General features: G+C 35.2%; 2 protein-coding genes across 4 annotated transcripts; both read left to right on the forward strand.

Moving 5' to 3' along the window:
• The first annotated feature begins 1,794 nt into the window (after positions 1-1,794).
• On the forward strand, positions 1,795-5,596 carry LOC147393612 (TraB family protein). Of its 3 annotated transcripts, none has more exons than XM_086456933.1 (7): positions 1,795-2,259; positions 3,252-3,367; positions 3,455-3,564; positions 3,638-3,712; positions 3,870-3,980; positions 4,718-4,813; positions 5,154-5,596. In XM_086456933.1, exons 1-7 carry the CDS (start codon positions 1,844-1,846, stop codon positions 5,418-5,420), a joined length of 1,191 nt encoding a protein of 396 aa, XP_086313059.1. In that variant the 5' UTR covers positions 1,795-1,843; the 3' UTR covers positions 5,421-5,596. The 3 variants fall into 3 exon arrangements, with proteins under 3 accessions (XP_086313059.1, XP_086313060.1, XP_086313061.1); XM_086456934.1 differs by having other exon boundaries at positions 2,121-2,259; positions 3,239-3,367; XM_086456935.1 differs by having other exon boundaries at positions 2,121-2,259; positions 3,239-3,367; positions 3,476-3,564.
• Positions 5,597-19,423: 13,827 nt separating this feature from the next.
• Positions 19,424-21,736, forward strand: LOC147393613 (two-component response regulator ARR14-like). The gene is made up of 3 exons (XM_086455134.1): positions 19,424-19,577; positions 21,037-21,213; positions 21,315-21,736. Exons 1-3 carry the CDS (start codon positions 19,424-19,426, stop codon positions 21,734-21,736), a joined length of 753 nt encoding a protein of 250 aa, XP_086311260.1.
• Positions 21,737-26,208: the final 4,472 nt, after the last annotated feature.

The following is a 26,208-nucleotide window of genomic DNA, read 5'->3' on the forward strand; positions in this document are numbered from 1 at the left end:
TATGAAGTAGAAGACATTGGATTTTTATGTGTGTAGAAGATGAAGTCCAATAGGTCAAAAACCATTCCACTATGAAGAGAAAACTTTTATTAACTACTATCATCAGACTCTGCAAACCATAGCAGTGATAAATCATGAACCACGAACACAAATTTGATCGCAGCAAACCAAGAAACTAGGTAACATAAGTTATAACACTAATGCTGGGGTGACATTGGATTTACTGCCATTCTCACATTTCTGACATGGAGGTGCGCATATAATCGTATCTCCAGTGTCACCTCAGCACAACACCTGTTAGAGTCGCGTTGGGGTGACATAGGATTTACTGTGATTCTCACAATTCTGACGTGGACATGCATACATAACCATAGATGATTTTTACTCGTATTGCGAGAAAATACATCTATGGTTATATGCACATCCCACGTCTGACTTGTGAGAATCGCAGTAAATTATTTTTGTCATTTCAGCATTTTCCCTCAAGTTATAATCATGTAAGGAGTCCAGACCCAATTAATGAAGGAATCTAGATTCGTGAGTTTTGTAGCTTCTTTACTACTCCCCATGCACTATTATTGATCCATGGGCTTTTTGGCTATGTAGCCCATCTTCAATTGACCTACACATCAAAAATCTAACTTGTTTCAATGATGTCTCATAATCATTGGCTTGTAAAGTATTCCCAGGCCCAAATTATTATGAAGTGGCTTATAAAATGATAGGTAGTAAGTTAGTTACCCAACTCTTGGTTGACTAGGCAGTCAAAGGTTCAAGGAGGGAAATCCAATTTTTTCATTTCTAAGGGAGTCTAAAAAAACCAAAAAGTTAGGAAGCTCCTTTTGGCAACCCAACTTCTGCTTATTACATCCCTATTTCTAAAATTATTTATCACACCCTAATTAAAGATTAAAACTCATCCATTTAAAGATTAAAAATGTTTGTTTCAAGTTAGTACTTCAACGTTGTAAAGCATTATAACACATTCAAATAATTTCAATAATTGTCATTAAGGTCCATGAGCCTAACTCAATCTCAAAATCATGATCAACAGAGAAGGGAACTTGAGCGGAATGCATAGATAGAGTCAGATGACTTAATTAGTCTAGATAGACAACGAATGACCCAAAAGTAGACCTACAAGCAGAACTTCACCTATAAACCATGGTCATAAGGTGCCTTCTCCTTATATATTGCATGGATTGGATTCTCCCATGCGAAGTGAGACTATCGTTCTTACACTCTCCCTCACGTGGGACACTACGTGCAAAGCCAAAAAAATGCTTCTACACATCCATAAATTGATGGATCTAACTCTGATACCATATTAAGGTCCATGGGCCTAACACAACCTCAAAACTGTGATCATTAGAGAAGGAATCCCGAACGAAGCGCACAAACAAAATCATATGACCTAGATGACTTAATCAACAAATACCGAACGCCCAGAAGCAAACTCACAGGCAGAACTTCACCTATAAACCATGGTCATAAAAGTGTTGGTTGCCTTCTTCTTATATAGTGCATAAATTGGACTCCCATATATGATGTGTCATATCATTCTAACAGTTTACAATTAGGATTATGCCTATAGAAAATCCAAAATCAAACAAATAGAAATCATCTGTATAAAAAATGGAAAAGGATTTTCTATTGGCACCCACTTTTACTTATTGTCATCCATTTACATTTTTATTCTATTAGGGTGTAATAAGTAAATTTTGGAGTGCCATTAGCAGCTCTTAAAGATCAAACCAGAACCGTTGGGAGTTTGTTTCATTATCTGATACTTATGAGTCATACGTACCACAGAGCTCCCTCTCTCTCTCTCTCTCTCTCTCTCATGGAAACCTTGACCTACAATTTCTCTCTTTTCAGTTTTTATAATTTCCAGCGTTCTATCTCCCTCAAATCTCATCTCCTTAATTTCCCAAGAACCCTAGCTATCAAAACCCCCCGCGTTTCGATCAAAGCTCCTCCACCTGAATTCGATTTCAGATCAGAAATCTCAAATGACTCCATCACCAAATTTGCAAAATTGCATCCAGAATTACTGGATTTGGTTGAGAATGGGAACTTAGTTCTCATCGAAAAGAGGAATTTCGGTCCTGTTCCTATATGGAGAACCGAATTTGTTGAACCAGAAGAGATCTGGTTAATCGGGACCAATCATATCTCCCAAGAATCCGCCATGGCTGTTGAGAGAGTAATTCGAGCTGTGAAGCCAGACAATATCGTGGTTGAGCTCTGTCGAAGCAGGCAAGAGTAATTTAATTTTATATGTTTAAGTTCAATTTTCGGAAATGAAGAAGAATTTATATTTTGATAATCTTTTGGTGTGGTAGATAAGCATTCAATCCATTCTCTACATTACAAATGCCTTAGTTAATTTTATTTATAAAATAAATTAGCAAAATTGAACTCTAGATTATCAAAGATTGTTTTAAAATTGGAATCCACCAGAAAAGAGAACTCTTAAAGAGAAATTTAATAATTCGGAGATGTCTTTGCATTGCAGCTACAATCCTATTTATAGAAAAAAGTTCTATTCTTAATAAAAACATGAAAAAAATCCAAAAATAAATTAAAAAAATAGCAAAAACGAACTAAGCTTAAACCCTATAAGTGTGGTGGAACTGACTGTGAGTGATTCTTACTTCTATAACTAAATTTATTACCAAAATGGGAATAGTCCTAAAGTGGAAAATTGGCTAAAAAGTGGTTTAAACGAAGGAATTTGGCCTAAAAATGAAAAGTCAATGTGGACCCATGATTTCCTCTATTGCGTTCAGCTATTTTGCTTGAACTTTTGGTGATCCGAGCGTTCCATGAATTCTTCTACGACTTGTCCTACATCCTAAAATATTATGCAATGGGTTACGTTTTAAAAATATTTAGATATCAAAATAAATTTATCTGACTACAAAAGTTTTTACACGGATGTATAAATTTATCTGAATACATAAATATTTTGAAATTGTATCTGATTACGTAATTTGACCTGAAGTTGTATCAATTTCCATATTTTCACCATATCAAATGCTGCCAAAATAACCGTGTGATTTACATGAAATGTTTGAAGAATCGGTTTTTTGTTATAATTTCTTAGAGAATGAAAAACTTAAATTAGTGGAACAACAGTGAAGACTAGTGGATAATATACTGCCAAAAAGGATTGATCTTCTCTGTATATTAGTCCTACTTTTTAAATCCCACTGCCTAAGTTCAGTTGTTACAGAGTTTATTTTCAGAGCTGGGATTATGTACACTTCAAATGATGATGAGACCGGCCCAAATTTGAAGTCGAATATGTTCTCTTTGAGTGGGTCTGGATTTTTTGGTGCAATTGGTCGTAGCATAAACTTGGGTAAGTGTTAATTTTTTTTTTCAAATTTAGTGAAAATATGATAATAGGAGAACTTGGACAATGTTATATTATTGAAATTGGTGATAGTTATTGTATCAACGTTGACAGGAGGACAAACTGCTCTGGCATTACGGTTGCTTTTGGCAGTTTTCTCCTCAAAAATTGCTTCAGATGCCAATCGGTCTTTTGGGGATGAGGTGCTCATTTATTAACAATGGTTTCTTTGTTATTCAATATGCCTTTAATGGAATTTCTTTACTCAATATGTAGTTTCGTGCTGCTCGGAAAGCTTCTGAAGAGGTTGGAGCTCAACTAGTTTTGGGGGATCGGCCAATTGAGATAACTGTATGTACTTTTTCACGAAGTAAGATTTTGGGGTATTTCTGATTAATTGAATTTTTAAATACCGAGCACGAACGAGTGATTATTCTTTAAAATTGATCTCCACAGCTAGTTTCAAGATGATTGGTTTAGTGACATGTGGCTATTCTATTTTTTGCAGCTTCAACGGGCTTGGAATTGTCTCAAATGGAATGAGAAACTAAGCTTGGTTGTTTTGGTTCTTCGTGGAATAACTTCTCCATCGTCTGATATGTCTAGGAGCACGTTGAAGGTTTCTCTCTCCTCTACATTTACTATCAAAGTGGATATGTTAGATGCAACATTTATTGGTTGGGATGAAAACAGTTCATGCATTTTGTCTATTTATTTAAGACTTTTCTCAATATGTTAGTTTTCTGATTTCTACATGCTTTCTATAATCTTGTTTTACTAATTTAAAATTTAGATATTTAATGTGGTGGTGATTTTCACTTCCCGATTACATATACCTTGAGATCAATCTTTGGCTGAGCAGATAATCAGGTTTAAATAGATACAATCTACTTAGTTGTAGGAAATTCAACCAAAAGCTTCAGAGAAATAATTCAAAGTCCTAACTAATCTGAGTTTTATCTAACCAACAACTATTAGTACAACTAGGTATCTACTAAGTGTAGGTGATCATATATCTTTACACTTTGAACTAATGTTGAAGAATCAATGACAACCACGAGGTTGTGAGTTCTTTACCGCATTTCCAACCAAAAAACAGAACGAAAAATAGGGTTGAAATTCTCTCTTATGTATCTTTTCGGGTTGGCCTACTCGGCCACCATTTCTAATGAATCAGTTTTATTTAAAAAAAAAAAAAAAAATTTTGATTTATGCATTTCTAGACTTCTATTAAAGTCTGAGCTATATGTTCTTTCATTGTTACATAACTGTTTTCATTTATACAACATGGTTACAGATCATATTATTCCATAAAAAACAAATGTGACAATAAATTGCCTTTCTATTTTGTTGTAGGAACCTGAAATAGATGAGGGTCCTTTTCATCTATACCGACAGCTGAGCTTTTCATATCCATCACTTCTGCTGCCTCTTATACATGAGCGTGACACGGTAGCTTATTTTCCCCATGTTTTTCATATCAATCACTTTATTCTTCGTATAATATGTTGTTTATGTAAAAAGAGAAACATTTCTTTTCAAGAAGAGTTTGTCTAGAAATAAAGAAATCCTTATGGCGTCACACAAGTGGGTTTCCCTTCTTTTTTCCGTTCCCCCGATAAACAATCCTTGGAGATTTCTATTACTTATGTTTTATTTCATCATAGATGAAGTCGTACAAAGCGTGCATTTTTATTTATTTATTTATTTTATCCTTATCATCTTCCCGCATGTCTTAATATTTCAACATGTTGCATTGCATGGCTTGTGTTGTGTGTCACCATTCTTTCAGTATCTTGCATGGTCTTTGAAGAGGAGCAAAGCTGTGAATAACTGTAAGAAAGTAGTGGGAGTTATCGGAAAGGGTCACATGAATGGAGTGATATATGCTCTAATATCGGATCTAGGAGACTTACGGTTCCGCGACCTTGTTGGTAAGAGAGCATCCAATGACAATTCTAATGGTTGGATTGATACTCTTCTCAAGAATTTGGTTAGGGACACTGTAATTGGGATTGTTTTGTGGGTTTTATTTGAGCAGCTGAAGACTGGCCTATAGATCATTGATCTTCGATAATATGATTGATGGTATATTTATAGTTTTAAATGGAAATCAGATTATTAGCCATTATGTAGTAATTGGGATAATGCGTTGATGATGATGGAGACTCAAAATTTACAATTTTTTTTTTCCATTGAATGGTGACGATTTTCGAAAGTTATTTCTCTTTTATCTTGGAACGAAACTTATTCCTATTCTTATATTCTATTTGTGGGTTATTGGTATTTATTAAATCTGTTCTTATATAACGAAATGCTATTGAATCAGATGACAAAGACATTGGTGAGAGAGAGAGATGATTTTTCCGGGATAAAATGAAACATTTGATTCTTGTAATAGTAGAAAGATAAATAATTGACCATTTTTTTACTTAGTTATTGTAATCGCTCGGAAACATCCTTTCGTATCTCTTAGACTCTATTCATTAATTTAAGATATTTCTTACTAATTAGAATAAATTTAATAAATTTTGTAATATAAATTGAAAATATTTTTAATAAATTTATATGCTATATAAAACTTTAACTTTTTGAAGCTTGGATTTCATTTATATATTTTTCCTATGATAAGCGTTAGGGCTTACACTGGGTCGGATTTTATCTGAAATGCAAGTGATCCGAATCGGAATTTAGTGGGTTTGGTTATCAAGCATATTTGAATTTAAAAAATGGGTTGGATATGGGTTGATATCCCTAGACCTGAGTCGGATCAGGATTGGATAGATGCATCCCTATATCCTCCTAGATCTGAATGATATATTACTTTGTAAGTTATTTTATTTATTTATATTTTTCAAGGTATATTTTTTTTCAACCGACAAGTGTTGGGCACAATGGCCAAGGCCTCTCTTGAAATAATATTGAATGGTTCAGAATTATCTGACCCGAATCAATTACTTTTGGTCGGATCGGATCTGGGTATGGGTTTGATAAAACACAAAATGATTCAGATATGGTTTAGCTTGTTGGATTTGGATATGGATGTACTCATATCTGGTCCAAATCCGACCCCTTTTAAGTCCTAATCAGCATATGCAATTCCTGCATCCAAACACTCAGTAAATTTATGAGTTTTGAAACGTGGATGCTGAAGATCATTCTAGTTGGACTCTTGGACATTTAAATCTTCAACTATGTTTGAAAAAACATCGAATGTACGGTCAAAAGCACAGGTTTTTCTAACGATCAGTAGGGCTGTCAAACTGTGTGTTGGGGCTGGGCTTCGTTGAGTCCTAACCCAATCGGGCTTGAATTTTCCGGCCCAAACCTCTATCGGGCTTGATCTTTCCAAGGTCCAACCGAGCCCACACAGATTCGAGCTTTGTTTAAGGCTTTTTGCTCTTTATCAAAACGAAAGACGCATAGTTGAAGAATAATTGTGAAAAAAAAAAAAAATTAAATAAAAATCTTAGGCATCTTTTTCAAAAGAATAATGATTTTCTTACTAGAAAGTCTGTGCTCGGTCAATACTCGGCTGACATGTTAATGATATGGAGCCATAGATCTGTTTTCTCGGGATACACAAATGCACATCTTTATAAAAGATGTGCATTTGTGTATCCCAATAAAACAGATTTATGGTTCTGTGTCTGTAACACGCCAGCCGTGTATTGATCGAGTGAAGACTTTCTAATTAGAGTATGAACACTCTTTTCAAAAGTCCAAACTTCTAATCAGAAGTTTTTCTTCAATTTTTTTTTTTTTTTTACCACTTTTGTGAGTTAATTCATTAAATTATTTTGGGGCAATGTTTGGTTTTGCATATGGCTATTGAATACGGAAAAAACTTTGAAGCGGACAGCCAACTTCAAAATTTTGAAGCAACCCTCTCCATTGGATTACACGTGACATTTCTAATGAGGTGTTTCAAATTTTGGTGGAAATATAGGGGTGTGAAATAAATGCAAAACACCACATGTCTGATAACGAGGAGGGTTCCTTCAAAGTCGGCCTCCTTGAACACCTCCCATTCCTAAAAATCCAAGTTTTCTTATTAGTTTTAAAATTTTCTTCTTTATGAGGTATTTATAATGATTAGTTTTTGTGTCTTATTTAAGAATATGATATTGCAAACCAGTAAAGGATAATAGAATTAGTTTAACAACTACATCATAAGATTCTCTCCCATCTCTAAGATCACATTAATCCCTTGGAAATAATCATGATTTCATGATTCTTCGATAATCAGGTCAAAAGAAGTTGATATTGCCACTTTATTTCACTCGATGTATGACCATGGTTTCAAAACTTGGTTTGACGTCTTGTCTCGTTCATGGATGAGACCGAGTTGTCTTAGACGAGTCATCTCATCATCTCTGATGAGACAAACCATTTAACTCTATTTAAAATTATTTATTCGTATATATATTTAGATGAAAATAATTATAAATTAGGTGGATCAGAGAATGTTTAATCATAAAATCATATTTTATTTAGATAATAAATTTAAAAAATTTTAAAAAAATTAATTATTTTAATTAAAATATACAAAATCCCAGTTGATTTGGACAAGTTTAACTGACTCAACCAAGATTTCCAAAATATCGTCTGAGTCATCTTGTTTGTCTTGTGATATTTTTTATGTGGTGCCTTATCTATCCTTCTCATTCATGGACGATATCGAGATGACTCGGGTGAGCCATCATGGTCTTGGTCTCGGACGAAATTTAAAACTAACAAGGTGCTCATCAGTGTTATACCTAGACACACGTGTGTCAAGTGTATGATAGCAACGTGTTTGAGACACCAGCTTTTGGACATTAGACTACAATGAAATGATTATATGAAAATAAAAATTCCATGAATACAATCAAAAATTTAATTTAGAAATTATTATTAGGTGAAAGCTTATTATTCCCTTAAAAGTCGGAGACAAACGTAACGGAAGAAGAATTAGACATGCAAATTGTTTCAATAGTCAAATATGAAGTATGTATTATGAAACAAATTACACGAAAATCTAAGAGAGGTGATTGAAAATCTACTTCACAAAAAGATGAGAAGTTAAAATAGATATGTTAACACCTTAATTAAATTATTCATTACCATAATACAGTTTCTAAGGATCCAAGCACTTTTATTTATGAGTAATGATACTTTATACGATTTTACTTAGTCTTTCTTAAAAGGATATCTTAATTTTTCACATCAAAATGAGATATATTAACATTGAAGTGTAATGCCATATTATGTTATGATGCATTGTAATAATGTTTATAAAACAACCAATGAGCATTGGGCACAATGGCCAAGACATCCCTTAAAAAAGGAAGAGGTCTGGATTTCAAACCCGCTCGTTGGCCACGCACAAGGATTTTTCCCTACTTATCTGGTATTTGTGGTTTGTGGGGTATTGTATGTACCCAAGGGATTTGGGTGAGATATGGTGCTCTAAGAGTCCATTGCCTCGTTCTTACTAGTTGGGCCTACGGTCTGGAACCCCATTAACAAAAAAAAAAGGTGTATAAAATATTAGATTAAGAGTAGATTTAATGACGTAGAGTTTTTCTCTCAGTAAGATTTTCTATTGTCATTCTCTACATATATATAAAATAGTCACAATGTGAAAAAAACCCAAATTTGACGGATCAAGAAGTCGAATTGGCGTTAAATTTTTCACTGTCAATTTTTTTTTTTGACGGGTTGAAACTATCAAATTAATGAAGGATGAGAGAAATTTGACAGCTCTAAGCTGTCAAATCTGGGAATATCAAGAATTTCGACGGTCCTAAACCGTCAAAATTCAATTTCTAAAATTCATGGGGTTTGGCTTATCAAAATTTTATGTCGAATTTTCCAGTTTTCACATAGTGAGTGTAATGATTTTCTAACACCCCTTCATAGAATCATAGATCAATTACCTTGGGACACGCATAATCATAAATCTTTTTCTTGTGTATCCTGAGGCAACTTATCTACGGTTCTGTGATGGGGGCGTGCGTTAGAGGGGACGTCATATTATCACGACTTTATAAAATAAAAGTAGAGAATTAATCCTCACGTGACTCTATCTCACCAAATCTAATCCTAAACTAGTCTAACGAGAGATAAATGATTTGTAAATGACGTGTAATATGATAAACCTTATCAAATCAAGAAGATTAGATTAGACTAGATTAGGATTAGATTTGGTAGGATATGGTTAACCTCAAATAAGGATATTCGACTGTCATTCTCTACACGTGTGTAAAATGACAGTAAAGAATCTGAACGAGAGATCAACTCTATTTCACCAAATTGAATCTAATCCTCTTAAACATGATAAAGTAAATCATAATATATCTTATTATATTAGATCAATGCACAATACTCCATTAATGAGTTTCCAAGTGTCAACATGACAAAAATTTGAAAAGTAACAGTGCCAATAAATCAAACTATTAAGGGCATTATTAGAAGTGAAATTACTTGCTCCATAATTGGTCCAAATGCAATTGGTTGACAAATTAAGCCTTGTTTTAGGATAAGCATATACTACTCTTGCACCTAACACTCGTTAAAAGTTATTAGTTTTTGGAGTTCGAGGATCCAAACAACAATTTTTAGTTTGGGCTAAGCCTTACCTACCTATAATATTTCCAATGATTGGTCTAGCATTTGTTCCTCAATAAATGTCTTTGAATTTCCGACACAAAAAGTGCTTTTATGACGATATCTGTCATTAAATGCATACTTTTTTTCGTAACTAATATTCTTGGGGATAGCAACGGTGATTTTGTATGATGAGGTGCATCAACCCCAATGCACTGTGACTTGTGGCCCACCATCTCATCTTATTGAAACTCGGTAACCGTCAATTTGCAAAATAATCAAATTCGAAAAGAAATTATTTTATCTAAATTTTTTTTACGAAACTTAGAGGTCTGTGACATTGGATAGTTGATATGGTAATCCATTTGAGCAAAACTATCTTTACTAAGGCTTAAAATCTTATTATGGTAGTAATGAAATTCTTCCAATGAGAGTCAAATGTAATCTGAGCTACAAAATCTAGTTGCTCCATCACCCTTACAAAAATAATCTAAAATTGAGTTATAATGTTCAATTTCGGTTCAGTTCGAGTTAACTGTGTACCCCTTAATACCCACTCGAATTTGCTTGTCCATATATCAAGCAATCAACTATTTTCCCTTTATTATAAGATGAGCGGAGTACGTTTTTGTTGTTAACAAATTTCTTTGTTAAGCTGATGAACCAATGACATGATGCCATATGTATTGCAAAAGTTAAAAATTTTCATGTTAGGTAATTTTGCAATACACATGACATCATGCCATTGGTTCATTAGCTTAGTACATAAATTAGTTAACAACAAATGTGTACTCGGATAAACATGTACTATTCCTGCATCCAAACACCCTTCTTTAAAGTTATTGTTTCTAAAGTACAGTCATTTTCCAGGTAAAAAGATGTAAAGTGGATAGGTCGCTTCAAAATTTTGAAGAAACCTTCTCCATTGAATCACACGTGGCAATTTTAAGAAGGTATTTCAAATTTTGATAGAAATGTAGGAAAGCAAAATAAATTCAAAAAGCCACACATCTCTTAATGAGGAGGATTTCTTCAAAATTATAGGATTCATTTTACGAGGCCCTACGTACCCTGTACCAATTACCAATGATTGGTTCAACCTTTTCCCACCTAATTAAATAGCTAAATCTCTGACATATATGACAAAATCCCGAGAAACTTGTGTCCTTGTATGCAAACCATTCTTGGTAAATAAATTGTTCAACTATGATCTTGTATGACGTGGTTCATCACTCCTAGTGCACTCAAACTTGTGGCCCACTAACTCATCACCATCATAAAAAAATTAGAGTCCCCTAGGATGAATCTTGTTCCTCCGTCTCGAGATAATGAAATAAAACTTGGATATTTTATCAAAGATTAACTTCTAATTGATCTGATTTTGGCCTTCCATTAATGAAGTGTCCGTGTACCATGAGCTACAAAATCCAGTTGCTCCACCACCCCTACAAAAATAATCTAAAATTGAGTTATAATGTTCAATTCTGGTTCAGTTCAAGTAAAATGTGTACCCATAGGTACCCACTTGAATTTGCTTGTCCATATATCAAGCAATCAATTATTTTCCCTTTATTATAGGATAAGCGGAGTACATATTTGTTGTTAATAAATTTTTATGTTAAGCTGATGAATTAATGGCATAATGCCATGTGTATTACAGAAATTAAAAATTTTCATGTTGGATAATTTTGCAATACACATGACATCATGCCATTGGTTCTCAGCTTAGCACATAACTTTGTTAATAACAAATGTATACTCAGATAAACGTGTACTATTCCTACACCCAAACACCTTTCTTTAAAGTTATTGTTTCTAGAGTATAGTCATTTTCCAGGCAAAAAATTGTGAAGTGGATAGGCCGTTTCAAAATTTTGAAGAAACCTTCTTCATTGAATCACACATGGCGATTTTAAGGAGGTATTCCAAATTTTGATAGAAATGTAGGGAAGTAAAATAAATTCAAAAAGCCACACGTCTAGTAATGAGGAGGATTTTTTCAAAATTATAGGATTCATTTTATGAGGCTCTACATACCCTGTACCAACCAATGATGGGTTCAACCTTTTTCCACCTCATTAAATATCTAAATCTCTGACATTTATGACAAAATCCCGAGAAACTCGTGTCCCTCTATGCAAACCATTTTTGGTAAATAAATTGTTCAACTATGATCTTGTATCACGTGGTTCATCATCCCCATTGCACTCAAACTTGTGGCTCACCAACTCATGACCATCATTAAAACTTGGATATTTTATCAAAGATTGGCTTCTGATTGATCTGATTTTGCCCTTCCATTAATGAAGTGTTCCTTTAATATGAGCTACAAAATCCAGTTGCTCCACCACCCCTACAAAAATAATCTAAAATTGAGTTATAATGTTCAATTTCAGTTTAGTTAGAGTTAAATGTGTACCCATTGATACCAACTTAAATCTGCTTGTCCATATATCAAACAATCAACTGTTTTCCTTTATTATAAGATAAGTGGAGTACGTATTTGGTATTAACAAATTTCTGTGTTAAGCAGATGAACCAATGATATGATGCCATGTGTATTGCAAAAGTTAAAAGTTTTCATGTTAGGTAATTTTGTAATACACATGGCATCATGCCATTGGTTCATCAGGTTAGCACAAAAATTTGTTAATAGCAAATGTGTACTCGGATAAACGTGTTCTATTCTTGCACCCAAACACTCTTCTTTAAAGTTATTGTTTCTAGAGTACAGTCATTTTCCAGGCAAAAAACTGTGAAGTGGATAGGCCGTTTCAAAATTTTGAAGAAACCTTCTCCATTGAATCACACGTGGCAATTATAAGGAGGTATTCCAAATTTTAGTAGAAATGTAGGGTAGTAAAATAAATTTAAAAAGCCACATGTCTTGCAACGAAGGAGGATTTCTTCAAAATTATAGGATTCATTTTACAAGGCCCTACATACCCTGAACCAACCAATGATTGGTTCAACCTTTTCTCACCTTATTAAATATCTAAATCTTTGACATTTATGTCAAAATCCTGAGAAACTCGTGTCCCTATATGCAAACCATTTTTGGTAAAAAAATTGTTCAACTATGATCTTGTATGATGTGGTTCATCATCCCCAGTGCACTCAAACCTGTGGCCCACCAACTCATCACCATCATAAAAAAATTAGAGTCCCTCACGATGAATCTTGTTCCTCCGTCTCGAGATAATAAAATAAAACATGGATATTTTATCAACGATTGGCTTTTAATTGATTTGATTTTGGCCTTTCATTAATGAAGTGTCCCTACCCTTTGAGTGGTTTGGATAGTGGCCCACACGTTCAATTACTCACATTTATTTACGGTATCCAACCTCCCTTTATTCTATTTGCCCCCCTCCCCCCTTTTTTTTCAGAAAATCCCCCTTTAAAATATCGGTTTGATGCTTATCTTAAAAGAGTCAACTTGTCTTATTAAGTTAGTAAGAATTTCACCATCACTAGGGGTCCTTGGACTCAACTTATGGTATTTAAAAACATGATCCAATGCTTCAAAGTTGTAGAGGATAAAATTCTATGAACTGATAAAAATATATATTTTTCGATTTAATTTTAAGTTTGAGAGTTATGTGAAAGTTTGGTAGTTGTTCATTTTCAAAACCTTGGATCAAAATAAAAAAATAATATTTTTCGATTTTTTTTTTTATCTGAGTTTTTCAAAGCAATTTAGAGGGCTGTAGTGTTGGATTTCTAAGGAAACTGTTTCTCAGCCTTAAATACAAGCAAATGGGTCTTGCTACAGAGGACTAATCTCCAAATAAGCAAATTTGGATGTATTTAAAGCAGAGGCATAGCGTTTCTTAGTGGACCATAATGGTGAGACTGCGGACACATCAGACCATTGATAAGGCCCTCATCCTCCATTTAATTCTAATGAAAATTAATTGTATCTCATATATCAAAAGTGGTAAGAACATAAGCAGAATAAATTACTATTTATCAAACATAATGGTAATTGTAATTAAAAAAAAAAAAATTAAAAATTAAAATTGCATGGGAATTATTTCTTTTTTATACCCGTTGGAATTATTGTTTTATTTTTCATTTAAGAAGAGGCTACGTGATAGATAATTTATGCAAAAACTCGTATAAAACTGGGTCGTGGATCCAAATACGTGGATAATGTGATTATTATTAATATAAAAAAATGATGGATATTTCGATCCAAAATACCCATCAAAGTCATTGTTGAAATAATAAACTTGATTTATCATAGTTTGTCTCTAGAGTTTCTAGAATTTTCTTGTAATTGGTAGAGTTTCTAGAATTATCTTGTAATTGCTAGAGTTTCTAGAATTTTCTTTTATTTACTAGAGTCACTAGAAATACTCTTGTATTTTCTAGAAACACTCATTTATTAATTGGTATGTAGGAAGTATCTAGAATAATCTAAGTTATGGTGTATCTAGAATTGTCCATAGAGTCCTATAAATAGAGATGTTCTCCCACCATTTTGTATCATCCAAAAAATCAAGTTGAGTTCAATAATAAAAAACCTCTTCCATCCAAAATTATTCTCTCCAATCTTCTCTTTAATTCCCAACAAAGTGGTATCAGAGCAGCCAGGTTCGTGAAGAAAAATGGCAAGTGGAGGAATGGTCCCCTTCCAAGTTCCAATGCTCACCAAGAGCAACTATGACAATTGGAGTATTAAGATGAAGGCGTTACTAGGAGCTCAAGATGTGTGGGAAGTTGTCGAGAAAGGCCATAAGGAGCAAGACGATGTTGCTCTTTCCCAAACCCAGCGGGAAGCCTTGAGGGATTCAAGAAAGAGAGACAAGAAAGCTCTCTATCTCATCTATCAAGCAGTAGATGAAGATGCATTCGAGAAGATCTCAAATGCAACTACGGCCAAAGAAGCGTGGGAGAAGCTTCAAACTTGCAACAAAGGAGTCGAGCAAGTTAAAAAGATTCGTCTTCAAACTCTTAGAGGTGAGTTTGAACTTTTATTTATGGAGGAATCTGAATTAATTTCTGATTATTTTGCTAGAGTATTGGCCATTGTTAATCAACTAAGAAGAAATGGTGAAGATATTAGTGAAGTGAAAGTTATGGAGAAAATTCTTCGTACTTTGAATCCAAATTTTGAATTCATTGCTACGAACATTGAAGAAAATAAAAATTTAGAAACCATGACAGTTGAGCAACTCATGGGTTCTTTACAAGCCTATGAGGAAAAACAAAAGAGGAAAAAGAAGCAAAAGGAGACTATAGAGCAACTACTACAACTCAACTTGAAGGAAGAAAATTTTGGAAATAATAGAAATCAAAGAGGAAGAGGACGTGGCCAAGGACGTGGACGTGGACGAGGAAAAGAAGGAAGGGGCGGCTTCAACAACAACTTCAACAATTCCAACAACTCTAATTACTTCAACAACGGAGAAAGAAGTCGAAATCCACAAGCAACAAGAGGGCACGGAAGAAGCAACTCATGGTCAAGGAACGACAAATCTCACATCAAATGCTATAATTGCAATAAGTTCGGTCACTATGCCTCCGAGTGTAGATTGCCAAGCAAGGTCGAAGAAAAGGCCAATTTCATCGAAGATAAAGGTAGAGAAGAAGGTACGTTGCTGCTAGCTTGCAAAGACAAAGATGAAGGCCAAGAAAATAAATGGTATCTTGACACCGGCGCTAGCAATCACATGTGTGGACAAAGAAAAATGTTCGTGGAGCTCAATGAAGCGATAGGAGGGAATGTCTCCTTTGGAGATGAATCAAAAATACCCGTGAAAGGCAAAGGTAAAATTCTCATACGCTTAAAAAATGGAGGCCATCAATTCATCTCAAATGTTTATTTTGTGCCCAACATGAAGAATAATATTTTGAGCTTGGGTCAATTGCTAGAGAAAGGGTATGATATTCACTTAAAAGAAAATAACCTTTTCTTAAGAGACAGTAAAAGTAATTTGATTGCCAAGGTGCCCATGTCAAAAAATAGAATGTTCCTCTTGAACATTCAATACGATGTTCCAATGTGTCTAAAAGCTTGCTATAATGACTCGTCATGGTTATGGCATTTACGCTTTGGACACCTCAATTTTGGCGGGCTCGAACTTTTGGAAAAGAAGGAGATGGTGAGAGGTCTACCATGCATCAACAAACCCGATCAGCTTTGCGAAGGATGTTTGCTTGGGAAGCAATCCCGGAGAAGCTTTCCGAAGGAGTCATCATCAAGAGCTACAAAGCCGCTCGAGCTCGTACACACCGATGTTTGTGGACCAATTAAACCAAACTCTTTTGGTAAGAGCAAATACTTTCTCCTTTTCATTGATGATTTTTCAAGGAAAACGTGGGTTTACTTCCTAAAGGAGAAGTCGGAGGTGTTCGAGAATTTCAAGAAGTTCAAAGTCCTTGTTGAGAAAGAAAGCGGTCTTGCTATTAAGGCCATGAGATCTGACCGAGGAGGAGAATTCACATCAAACGAGTTCCAAAAGTACTGCGAAGATCATGGAATTCGTCGTCCCTTAACGGTGCCGAGATCCCCCCAACAAAATGGAGTGGCAGAGAGGAAGAATCGAACCATACTCAACATGGCTCGCAGCATGCTCAAGAGCAAAAGAATGCCCAAGGAGTTTTGGGCCGAAGCGGTGGCTTGTGCAGTCTACTTGGCAAATCGCTCTCCAACAAGAAGTGTGTATGAGAAGACACCACAAGAAGCATGGAGTGGAAGAAAGCCCGGAATTTCTCACCTCAAAGTCTTTGGAAGTGTTGCTTATGTTCATGTGCCTGATGAAAAGAGAACCAAGCTCGACGACAAAAGTGAGAAGTACGTATTCATTGGCTATGACTCAAGATCCAAAGGCTACAAGTTGTACAACCCAATTACCCGGAAAATTCTCATTAGTCGTGATGTAGAGTTCAATGAAGAAGATTCTTGGGATTGGAACACACAAGAAGACGAGTATGATTTTCTTCCTTACTTTGAAGAAGAAGAAGAAATGGAGCAACCGAGGATAGAAGAGACAAGACAAGAACTTCGAGAGCCTACTACTCCACCGATCTCACCAATCGGAAACCTGCATGAAGATTCGTCATCAAGTGAAAGTTCTAATGAGAAGACGCCACGCTTAAGAAGCTTACAAGAACTTTATGAGGTAACCGAAAATCAAAATGATATCACTCTTTTGTGTCTCTTTGGTGATTGTGAACCTCTAAGCTACCAAGAAGCGGTAGAAAACAAGAAATGGAAAGACGCTATGGATGAAGAAATCAATTCAATCACAAAGAACAACACATGGGAGCTAGCTACACTTCCACAAGAACACAAAGCGATTGGAGTAAAATGGGTGTACAAGACGAAGAAGAATGCTAAAGGAGACGTGGAGAGATACAAAGCAAGATTAGTGGCTAAAGGCTATAGTCAAAGAGAAGGCATCGACTATGATGAGGTATTTGCTCCTGTTGCTCGTCTTGAAACCGTTAGATTAATAATTTCTTTGGCAGCTCAAAATAGATGGAAGATCTACCAAATGGATGTAAAGTCCGCCTTCTTAAATGGTTTCCTTGAAGAAGAAGTCTACATCGAGCAACCATTGGGCTATGAAGTAAAAGGACATGAAGATAAAGTTTTGAGGTTGAAGAAGGCTTTATATGGCCTAAAGCAAGCGCCGAGAGCTTGGAATACTCGAATTGACAAGTACTTTCAAGATAAGAATTTCACCAAGTGTCCATATGAGCATGCACTCTATATCAAAGTTAAAAATGGAGATATTTTGATTGTATGCTTGTATGTGGATGACTTGATCTTCACAGGTAGCAACCCGAGTATGTTTGAGGAGTTCAAGAAAGAAATGGCGAAAGAGTTCGAGATGACAGACCTTGGGCTCATGTCTTACTACCTCGGCATTGAAGTAAAGCAAAAGGACAAAGGCATCTTCATTACTCAAGAAGGCTATGCTAAGGAAGTGCTTAAGAAGTTCAAGATGAATGACTCTAATCCAGTTGGCACGCCGATGGAATGTGGAATCAAGTTGTCAAAGCATGATGAAGGAGAAAAGGTGGACCCAACTCTCTATAAAAGTCTTATTGGAAGTTTGCGCTACCTAACTTGTACTAGGCCGGATATTCTCTATGCCGTTGGAATCGTTAGTCGCTACCTGGAAGCTCCAACAACAACCCACTTCAAGACTGCAAAGAGAATACTTCGATACATCAAAGGTACAACCAACTATGGCTTGTTTTATTCATCTTCTAACAATTATGAGATAGTTGGATATAGTGATAGCGATTGGGGTGGAGACTTGGATGATAGAAAGAGCACCACCGGATTTGTGTTCTTTATGGGAAACACTGCTTTCACTTGGATGTCAAAGAAGCAACCAATCGTCACACTATCAACTTGTGAAGCCGAATATGTTGCTGCAACATCATGTGTTTGTCATGCTATCTGGCTAAGAAACTTGTTGAAAGAATTAAATTTACCACAAGAAAAGCCTGTCGAGATTCGTGTTGACAACAAGTCAGCACTCGCACTAGCAAAGAATCCTGTCTTTCATGAAAGAAGTAAGCATATCGACACTCGTTATCATTATATACGAGAATGCATTGGAAGAAAGGAAGTAAGGTTGGAATTCGTGAAATCTCAAGATCAAGTAGCAGACATATTTACCAAGCCACTCAAGAGAGAAGCTTTTACCAAATTACAAGGTATTCTTGGAGTCACAAATCAAGTTTAAGGGGGGGTGTTGAAATAATAAACTTGATTTATCATAGTTTGTCTCTAGAGTTTCTAGAATTTTCTTGTAATTGGTAGAGTTTCTAGAATTATCTTGTAATTGCTAGAGTTTCTAGAATTTTCTTTTATTTACTAGAGTCACTAGAAATACTCTTGTATTTTCTAGAAACACTCATTTATTAATTGGTATGTAGGAAGTATCTAGAATAATCTAAGTTATGGTGTATCTAGAATTGTCCATAGAGTCCTATAAATAGAGATGTTCTCCCACCATTTTGTATCATCCAAAAAATCAAGTTGAGTTCAATAATAAAAAACCTCTTCCATCCAAAATTATTCTCTCCAATCTTCTCTTTAATTCCCAACAGTCATTGCCAAATAATGTAGTAATTACTCTCTAAATCATGACTAGTAAAATGTGATTATTATTATTTAAAAATAAATTGAAAGAAACACTGACGGGCTTTGATTTATTAAATGGACCATGTTATTAAATGAAAGATTAGGGTAGTTGGCAAATATTCCTAAAAAGCTTTTAATGTATTTTGTTATTCTTCTTCTTACAGACTGGAAACATTCGAGAAAAAAAAGAAATTAAATAAAAAAGAATAATATTAGGTGATTGCCTATTTATACCCACCTTTGATTCTCTCTTCCATACAAGCTGTGCCTTTTGAGAGTTGTCTGTGACCTGAGCTTTTAGTTTATCTTCTTTGCTACATTTTCATTGTTTTCTGATCATCATGATGAGTAAGAAAGCAATGGAAACGGGATCAAGTAGTGGTACTGCAATGGAAAAGGGATCAAGTAGTGGTACTATGGCGTTTCCTCAAGGTCTTCGTGTGTTGCTTGTGGAGAATGATCCCACATGTCTTATGATCATCGAAGCGATGCTTAAAACAAGCAAATATCATGGTAACTAGTCTAGATTAATTTTTATATTTCGTTATTTCAGTTTACAGTTCCATAGAACTTTTATTTTAGCAGTTTTTGGTTGAGTAGTCAACTTAAACTCTAAGTTGGAGAAATCATGGCTGTCTTTACTGGGAAAGATAAAGAATTCTGATTTGATGTTTTTCTTTTGGTGTTTGATGTCTATGTTTTGTTTCCTGTTTTTTCTTTTTTCCTTTACATTTTTACTATGGCTGTTAATCTTTGAGAAGAAGAGTTTTTATTTCCATGATCTGAGCTCTACATACAATTTTCTCTTCTTTATATATGTAGTTTTTCTAGGGTTTCTTGTCCTATTTGAGTGTTTTATTAATATGATTAGCAAAAAATAAAAAGAGTATTTTATTGATCTATTCTTTTATTTTATTCTTTAAATTTTAAAATTGGGTATCTTCTGTATTTCCTAAAACTAGGGTTAGAGGATCTCAGCTGTTGTTAGTTCTTCTTCTTCTTCTTGTTTGTACTTTTTTTTTTCTTCCCTCTATTTCAGTAAGTTATTAACTTTTTTTCTTTTTTGTTTAAAAAAAAATGTTAAAAAATGGGTGACTTCTGTCTTCCTGAAACTAGGGTTAGAAGATGTTCTCTTTATGGGAAATTGTTAATTTTCCTTTAATCCTTCTTGAGAAGATGATATGATAACTAGTACCCATGATCTGAACCCTACATAAAATTTTCTCTTATTATTTGTTTTTTCTATTTTAGTACATAATTTATTTTTTAAAAGAATTTATTTATTTATTTGGTTAAAATTGGTATCTTTTGTCATGCATCCTGAAACTAGGGTTAGAGGATCTTCTCTGTATGTGGTATTGTTAATTTTCCTTTAATCCTCCTTGAAGAGATGACATGCTAACAATTTATCTATGATCTGAGATCTCCATATACAATCTTCTCTCTCTTTTTTATTGTCTTTTTCCACTTTATTAAAATTTTTTTTTTCCTATTTCATTATTTGTAATTATTTACTGTCTTTAAAAAATAAAAATAAATAAATGTTAAAATTGATGTCTTCTGTGCTTCCTAAAATTAGGCTTAGAGGATCTTCACTTAATGGGTTACTGTTAATTTTCCCTTAATTTAATCCTTCTTGAAGAGCTGACATGCTAACCTTTCCATTGTCACTATTGAGGGAGGATCCAAGAAGATCCATATCCTTGAAGTTTGAAGTTGAACACCTTTGATGTCTTTCATGGACTGATTTACTTGTACTACATGATGATCTTTTGTTACTTATTTAAGCCTTCTATTCCCTACATTCATGGTGACTTCAAATTTTCTCTTCTAAATGTTGTAGATCTTTACAAACAAAACATCTAGAAATCCATCTAGACCCTATTTCTATACTTCCCAACTTTTTTTTTTCATGCTTTGCTTGGATCATGGACTTCTTTCTTAAGATGGCCTATTTTGCTTCTATTTTCAGTATTGGCTGTTAGATGTGGGATTGATGCTTTAGAAGTGCTTCGGGAGACGAACAGTGGATTCGATATAGTCATCACCATTGTCCATATGCCCGGAATGAATGGATTCAAGCTTTTGCGAAATCGATCGTCTACCAGTCATAAGTATGATATCACCCTTCCACCCATATTTTTCTCTCGTATCCATTTTAATTATTAAATAGTTCTTGATGTGCTTATTATTAATCCTTATTGAGTATTAATTTTTTTTCTAACTTGTATTGATCTCTTTGAAATGTAGTGATGTCTATGGACGATAAACTGAACGTGGTGACTCGGAGTCTGGAAAATGGGGCTTGCTTTTTCCTCAGGAAGCCAATTACGATAAACGATGCTCAAAATATTTGGCAGCATGTGTTAAGGATAAGGACGAAACATGCTGAAGAAGCAAAGGCACAGACGGGAAGCGATGGAGAGTCTAAGGAATTATACGATTATATGAACCATGAAGAGAACAGTAAGAAACTAGAGGGAAAGAAGAAGAACAAGAAGAGGCACAAAGAGTCCAGTGATGTAGAGGATGAAAGTAACAAAGATTCACCCACAAATAAGAAGGCAAAGGTGATTTGGAATGACAAACTTCATATAAAGTTCTTGAAGACGATAAATACATTAGGCATTGACGGTAAGAGATCTATATATTACTCGACCTTTTCAAGATGATTTAATTATTTCTTCAATTTGTCTAACAATGATGATCTGTTGTCATGAATTTGCAGCTTCCCCAATGGAAATACAAAAGCACATGGATATTCCGGGATTAACAAGTGATAGTGTGGCGAGTCATTTGCAGGTTTGTTTTTAGATTACATCAATATTTTTTTCATTCCAAAACATCTCTATTCTTCCGAATGTGATAAATAATTCGTTATGAGAGTTAGTGACACATTAATTTATTAATCATAATGTGATAAATAAAGATCATCCAAAAGGTAACTAATTGATTAAAATCACAATTCTAATAATGAAGATAAAAGTTTTCTAGTGGATTCAGCAATGACATCCTAAACTTTATTGATTCAGAGGATTGTTAAATATTCACGTTAATTGTTCGGACTTTGTTTGAATAATTTTTTTTTATAGAAACACTTAGCTTCTTGCTTCTAATTTATATTCAAATTGAGTATAGTAGATTTATTAATGTGAAGCTCATCCTCATGTGGTTCAGCTTAATATCTTCTTTGACTGAGTTTCCATATTAGGCCATATATTCTTATTTTCGCAGCATAAGCATACACATGTTCATGTACACGTATACATATACATGTACACACATAGTTCTTTAGAAGGCTTATGCATTGAAAGGGATCGTGATATTTGAAGGAAATGTTCAATTCTTCTTCCACTATTTTATGTTCTTCTCTATTTCTAGTTCTTAGAGCAGTGTTATGCTTTTATATTGATGGTGATTGTTACATTTTAAATATAAGTTTTTGTTTGAAAAAGATAAAAAGTTAGAAAATTGAAAGTATGAAACTACAGATGTGATTCAATTCTAAGTTATTTTTTACAAGATCGCTGAGATTTCATGATCTGCCCACTTTTAGTTGTAGGGTTTCTTTGAATTTCAAAAGTTATCACTTAGTAGGTTTCCACACTAAGACTTAATTCAATTGAGTCCACTCTCCTGACTTCGATGAAGAGGAGTAACTCCAACTCCCTCGCTAATGAAGTGACGACAAATGTATCTTCAAATAACCATATACCAATTTTTTTTCTCTGAAAATATAGGCCACTCATATATAAAGAATCATAATAAATGCAATTGGTGAGCTGATTTAGATATAAACTTTAAAATGTGAAATTATGAATTATTAGCATAATTATTTTTAAATTTTCCTCATTTTATCTTTATTAGAATTTTTAATACATGTTTCTGAGCCTTTTTTTTTTTAATTTATTTTTTCTCATTTTTAATAGAGAGCTCTTTTTTTTTTTTGGTTAGTTAAATAAGTCCCCAAGATCTTTGCAATGATATCCACTACTAATTATTTTCCCAATTATAAATTTATTATTGATTTTAGTTTGGCACTCACTCATGTGATTCAGTTCCATATCATCTTGGATTGAGTTTTCCATATTTCTGAAAACTCGTTCTTTTCGTAACAAGTCTTTAGTTCATTCTAACAATTAATTCCTACCTGAATTATATGATATTTTTCATATAGGTACCTCATAAATCTAATTATTACAGTAATTATGCATTTAATGATTTTATTGTTCTTCTTGGTGTGGTAGGAATAGAAAGTCCCTAAAATTTCTCTAAATTGATTGATGCATGCCATTACCTTACTTTGGAATTCTAAAATTTGCAGAAACATCGTAGATTCCTAAGTGAACTTGGGGACACAACCAGATCAAAGAAACCTAGATTAAATAAACCTCGAGAAAATATCCACTTGGCGAGTAGGCCTCAAATCAACCCGACCTTTCCAGGTAATAGTCCATTTGCACCAATGCCACAAGAAGGTAACAATTGGGGTCCTAATGCTTCTAATAGCATTCCTGCGGCCTGTCCTGCAAATTCTCCTAATCAGGAAGAATCAAGTAGTAATTTTTTGGCTCAACCAAGAAATGGGCAATCGATTCCAATGGGCAATCAGAGAAACCAGCAACCATTGTTTGGCAACTCATCATCACTTATTCAGCAAAGCGATCAGACAAACCTAAAGCAACCATGGCTTGGCAACCCATCGTCTCACAATCATCAAACAGACCTACAGCAACCATTGCTTTGCAAATCTCTATCAATTAATCAACGAAACTATCTCACAGACCTACAGAAATCAAGGCTTGGCAACTCACCATCTCAAAATCAACGAAGTTTTGCAGGCACTCCGACTCCAAGAACGAAGCTGCCTAGTGTTAGAATTGGTGAACCCTTGCATCGTGATAGTCCAGCTGGCGGCTCACCATCTTTTAATCAACAGCCTGCTAAAGGTCACCCAACTCCAAGAACGGAGCTGCCTAGTGTTAGAATTGGTGAACCCTTGCGTCGTGACAGTCTAGCTGGTGGCTCACCATCTCTTAATCAACTTGGTTTTGCAGGAAACCCGACTCCAAGAACGGAGCTGCCTGGTGTTAGAATTGGTGAACCATTGTGTCGTGATAGTCCAGCTGGCGGCTCACCATCTCTTAATCAACTTGGTTTTGCAGGAAACCCAACTCCAAGAACGGAGCTGCCTGGTGTTAGAATTGGTGAACCCTTGCATCGTGATAGTCCAGCTGGCGGCTCACCATCTCTTAATCAACTTGGTTTTGCAGGAAACCCAACTCCAAGAACGGAGCTGCCTGGTGTTAGAATTGGTGAACCCTTGCATCGTGATAGTCCAGCTGGCGGCTCACCATCTCTTAATCAACAGCCTGCTAAAGGCCACCCAACTCCAAGAACGGAGCTGCCTAGTGTTAGAATTGGTGAACCCTTGCGTCATGATAGTCTAGCTGGTGGCTCACCATCTCTTAATCAACTTGGTTTTGCAAGAAACCCGACTCCAAGAACGGAGCTGCCTGGTGTTAGAATTGGTGAACCATTGCGTCGTGATAGTCCAGCTGGCGGCTCACCATCTCTTAATCAACTTGGTTTTCCAGGAAACCCGACTCCAAGAACGGAACTGCCTGGTGTTAGAATTGGTGAACCATTGCGTCGTGATAGTCCAGCTGGCGGCTCACCATCTCTTAATCAACTTGGTTTTCCAGGAAACCCGACTCCAATAACGGAGCTGCCTGGTGTTAGAATTGCTGAACCCTTGTGTCGTGATAGTCCAGCTGGTGGCCTTGACAAAGGCAAGGCTCCAACACATTGTGAAAGTTCAGCTTGCCTTGACAAAGGCAAGGCTCCCATGTTTTCTGAAAGTTCTGCTATCTTCAGCAAAGGAAAAGATAAAGTGCAGATGCTCCATCAACAGCCTCAAGCAAGATCGGAATATCAGGAAGATAGGACCCTTGCTGGTAACTTCGACGTGATGAACCTTGACATCCAAAACATAATTGTGGGATCAGTAGACACCTTCAACCGAATCCCAAATTTTAATTCCACCAACAACTTTGGTGGAATTCAAATGACTAGTTCGAGAGGGTTGGCTGAGTTGAGTCAGACAGGTCCCATAGGTAGTGAATCATTGAACGACATTGATGACAACTACGACCTGATAGATAAGTTCTGTGGGAATGTTCCAGATGAAAGGGTATCTCCTGTTCCTGAATTCAACAGAATGAGTTCTCCTTCTGCGATACAAGGGGTGTATTCTTCCACTGAGTTTGCGAGTGCAAACCAATTCCCGGAAACCTTCACTAATGTGGCTGTACAACACCAACAGTCAGCACCAGGAAACCAATTCTCGGAAACATTCATTAATGCGGCTGTACGACAAGAACAGCCATCAATTCCAAACCAATTCCAGCCGACATTCACTGATGCGGTTGAAATGCAAAATCAACCACCACATGGGAACCAATTCTTGGAAACATTCACTAATGCAAGCAAATTTCAGCCCATGTCCACTAATTTGGTTATGCAACAACCTGCAAACCAATTCCCAGAAACATTCACTGAAGTGGCTATGCAAGAAGACCAGCCACAACCTGCAAGCGCATTCGTGGAAACATTCGCTAATTCAGCAATGCAACAGGAACAGCCACCAGAATTGCAGACAATAAATGACGGTTGGTTAAACATTCTCTTGAGCACCTTTACTGATGAAAACATCCTCCTTACTGAACCAAACAATGAAAATGGATTTGCTACAATCTCCACTCAGGCTGACCAGCCTGAGATTCAAGTATGTCTTATACTTCATTTTAATGTTAATTTTCCTTAATATATTTTTCTTACTAATTTAAAATTTCATATTTTGGTGTGTAGATAGAAGGACCCAAAATTTAGCAGCACTGAATATCAGGTAGATGACATCCTGCCAGCACCATGATTTCAGGGATGTTGAAGCTTCCGGACAGTTCGATTGGAATTTGTTTTTAGAGTTTGTTAGTTAACAATGGTTCTTTGTGGTTTGTTGGTTTTGACCTTTTTTCTATAGGGTTTTATGTCCTTCATCCTTTACCTTTGCTGCTTTTAGATAAGATCAAACTTTTTCGTTTACTTCCGGGCAGCAACAAAAATAGAGAAACTTGGGAACTCT

This window comes from Akebia trifoliata, chromosome 10 (genome assembly GCF_017979445.1).
Source record: "Akebia trifoliata isolate Shusen 1 chromosome 10, ASM1797944v1, whole genome shotgun sequence".
In the NCBI taxonomy this organism is placed as follows: Eukaryota; Viridiplantae; Streptophyta; class Magnoliopsida; order Ranunculales; family Lardizabalaceae; genus Akebia; species Akebia trifoliata.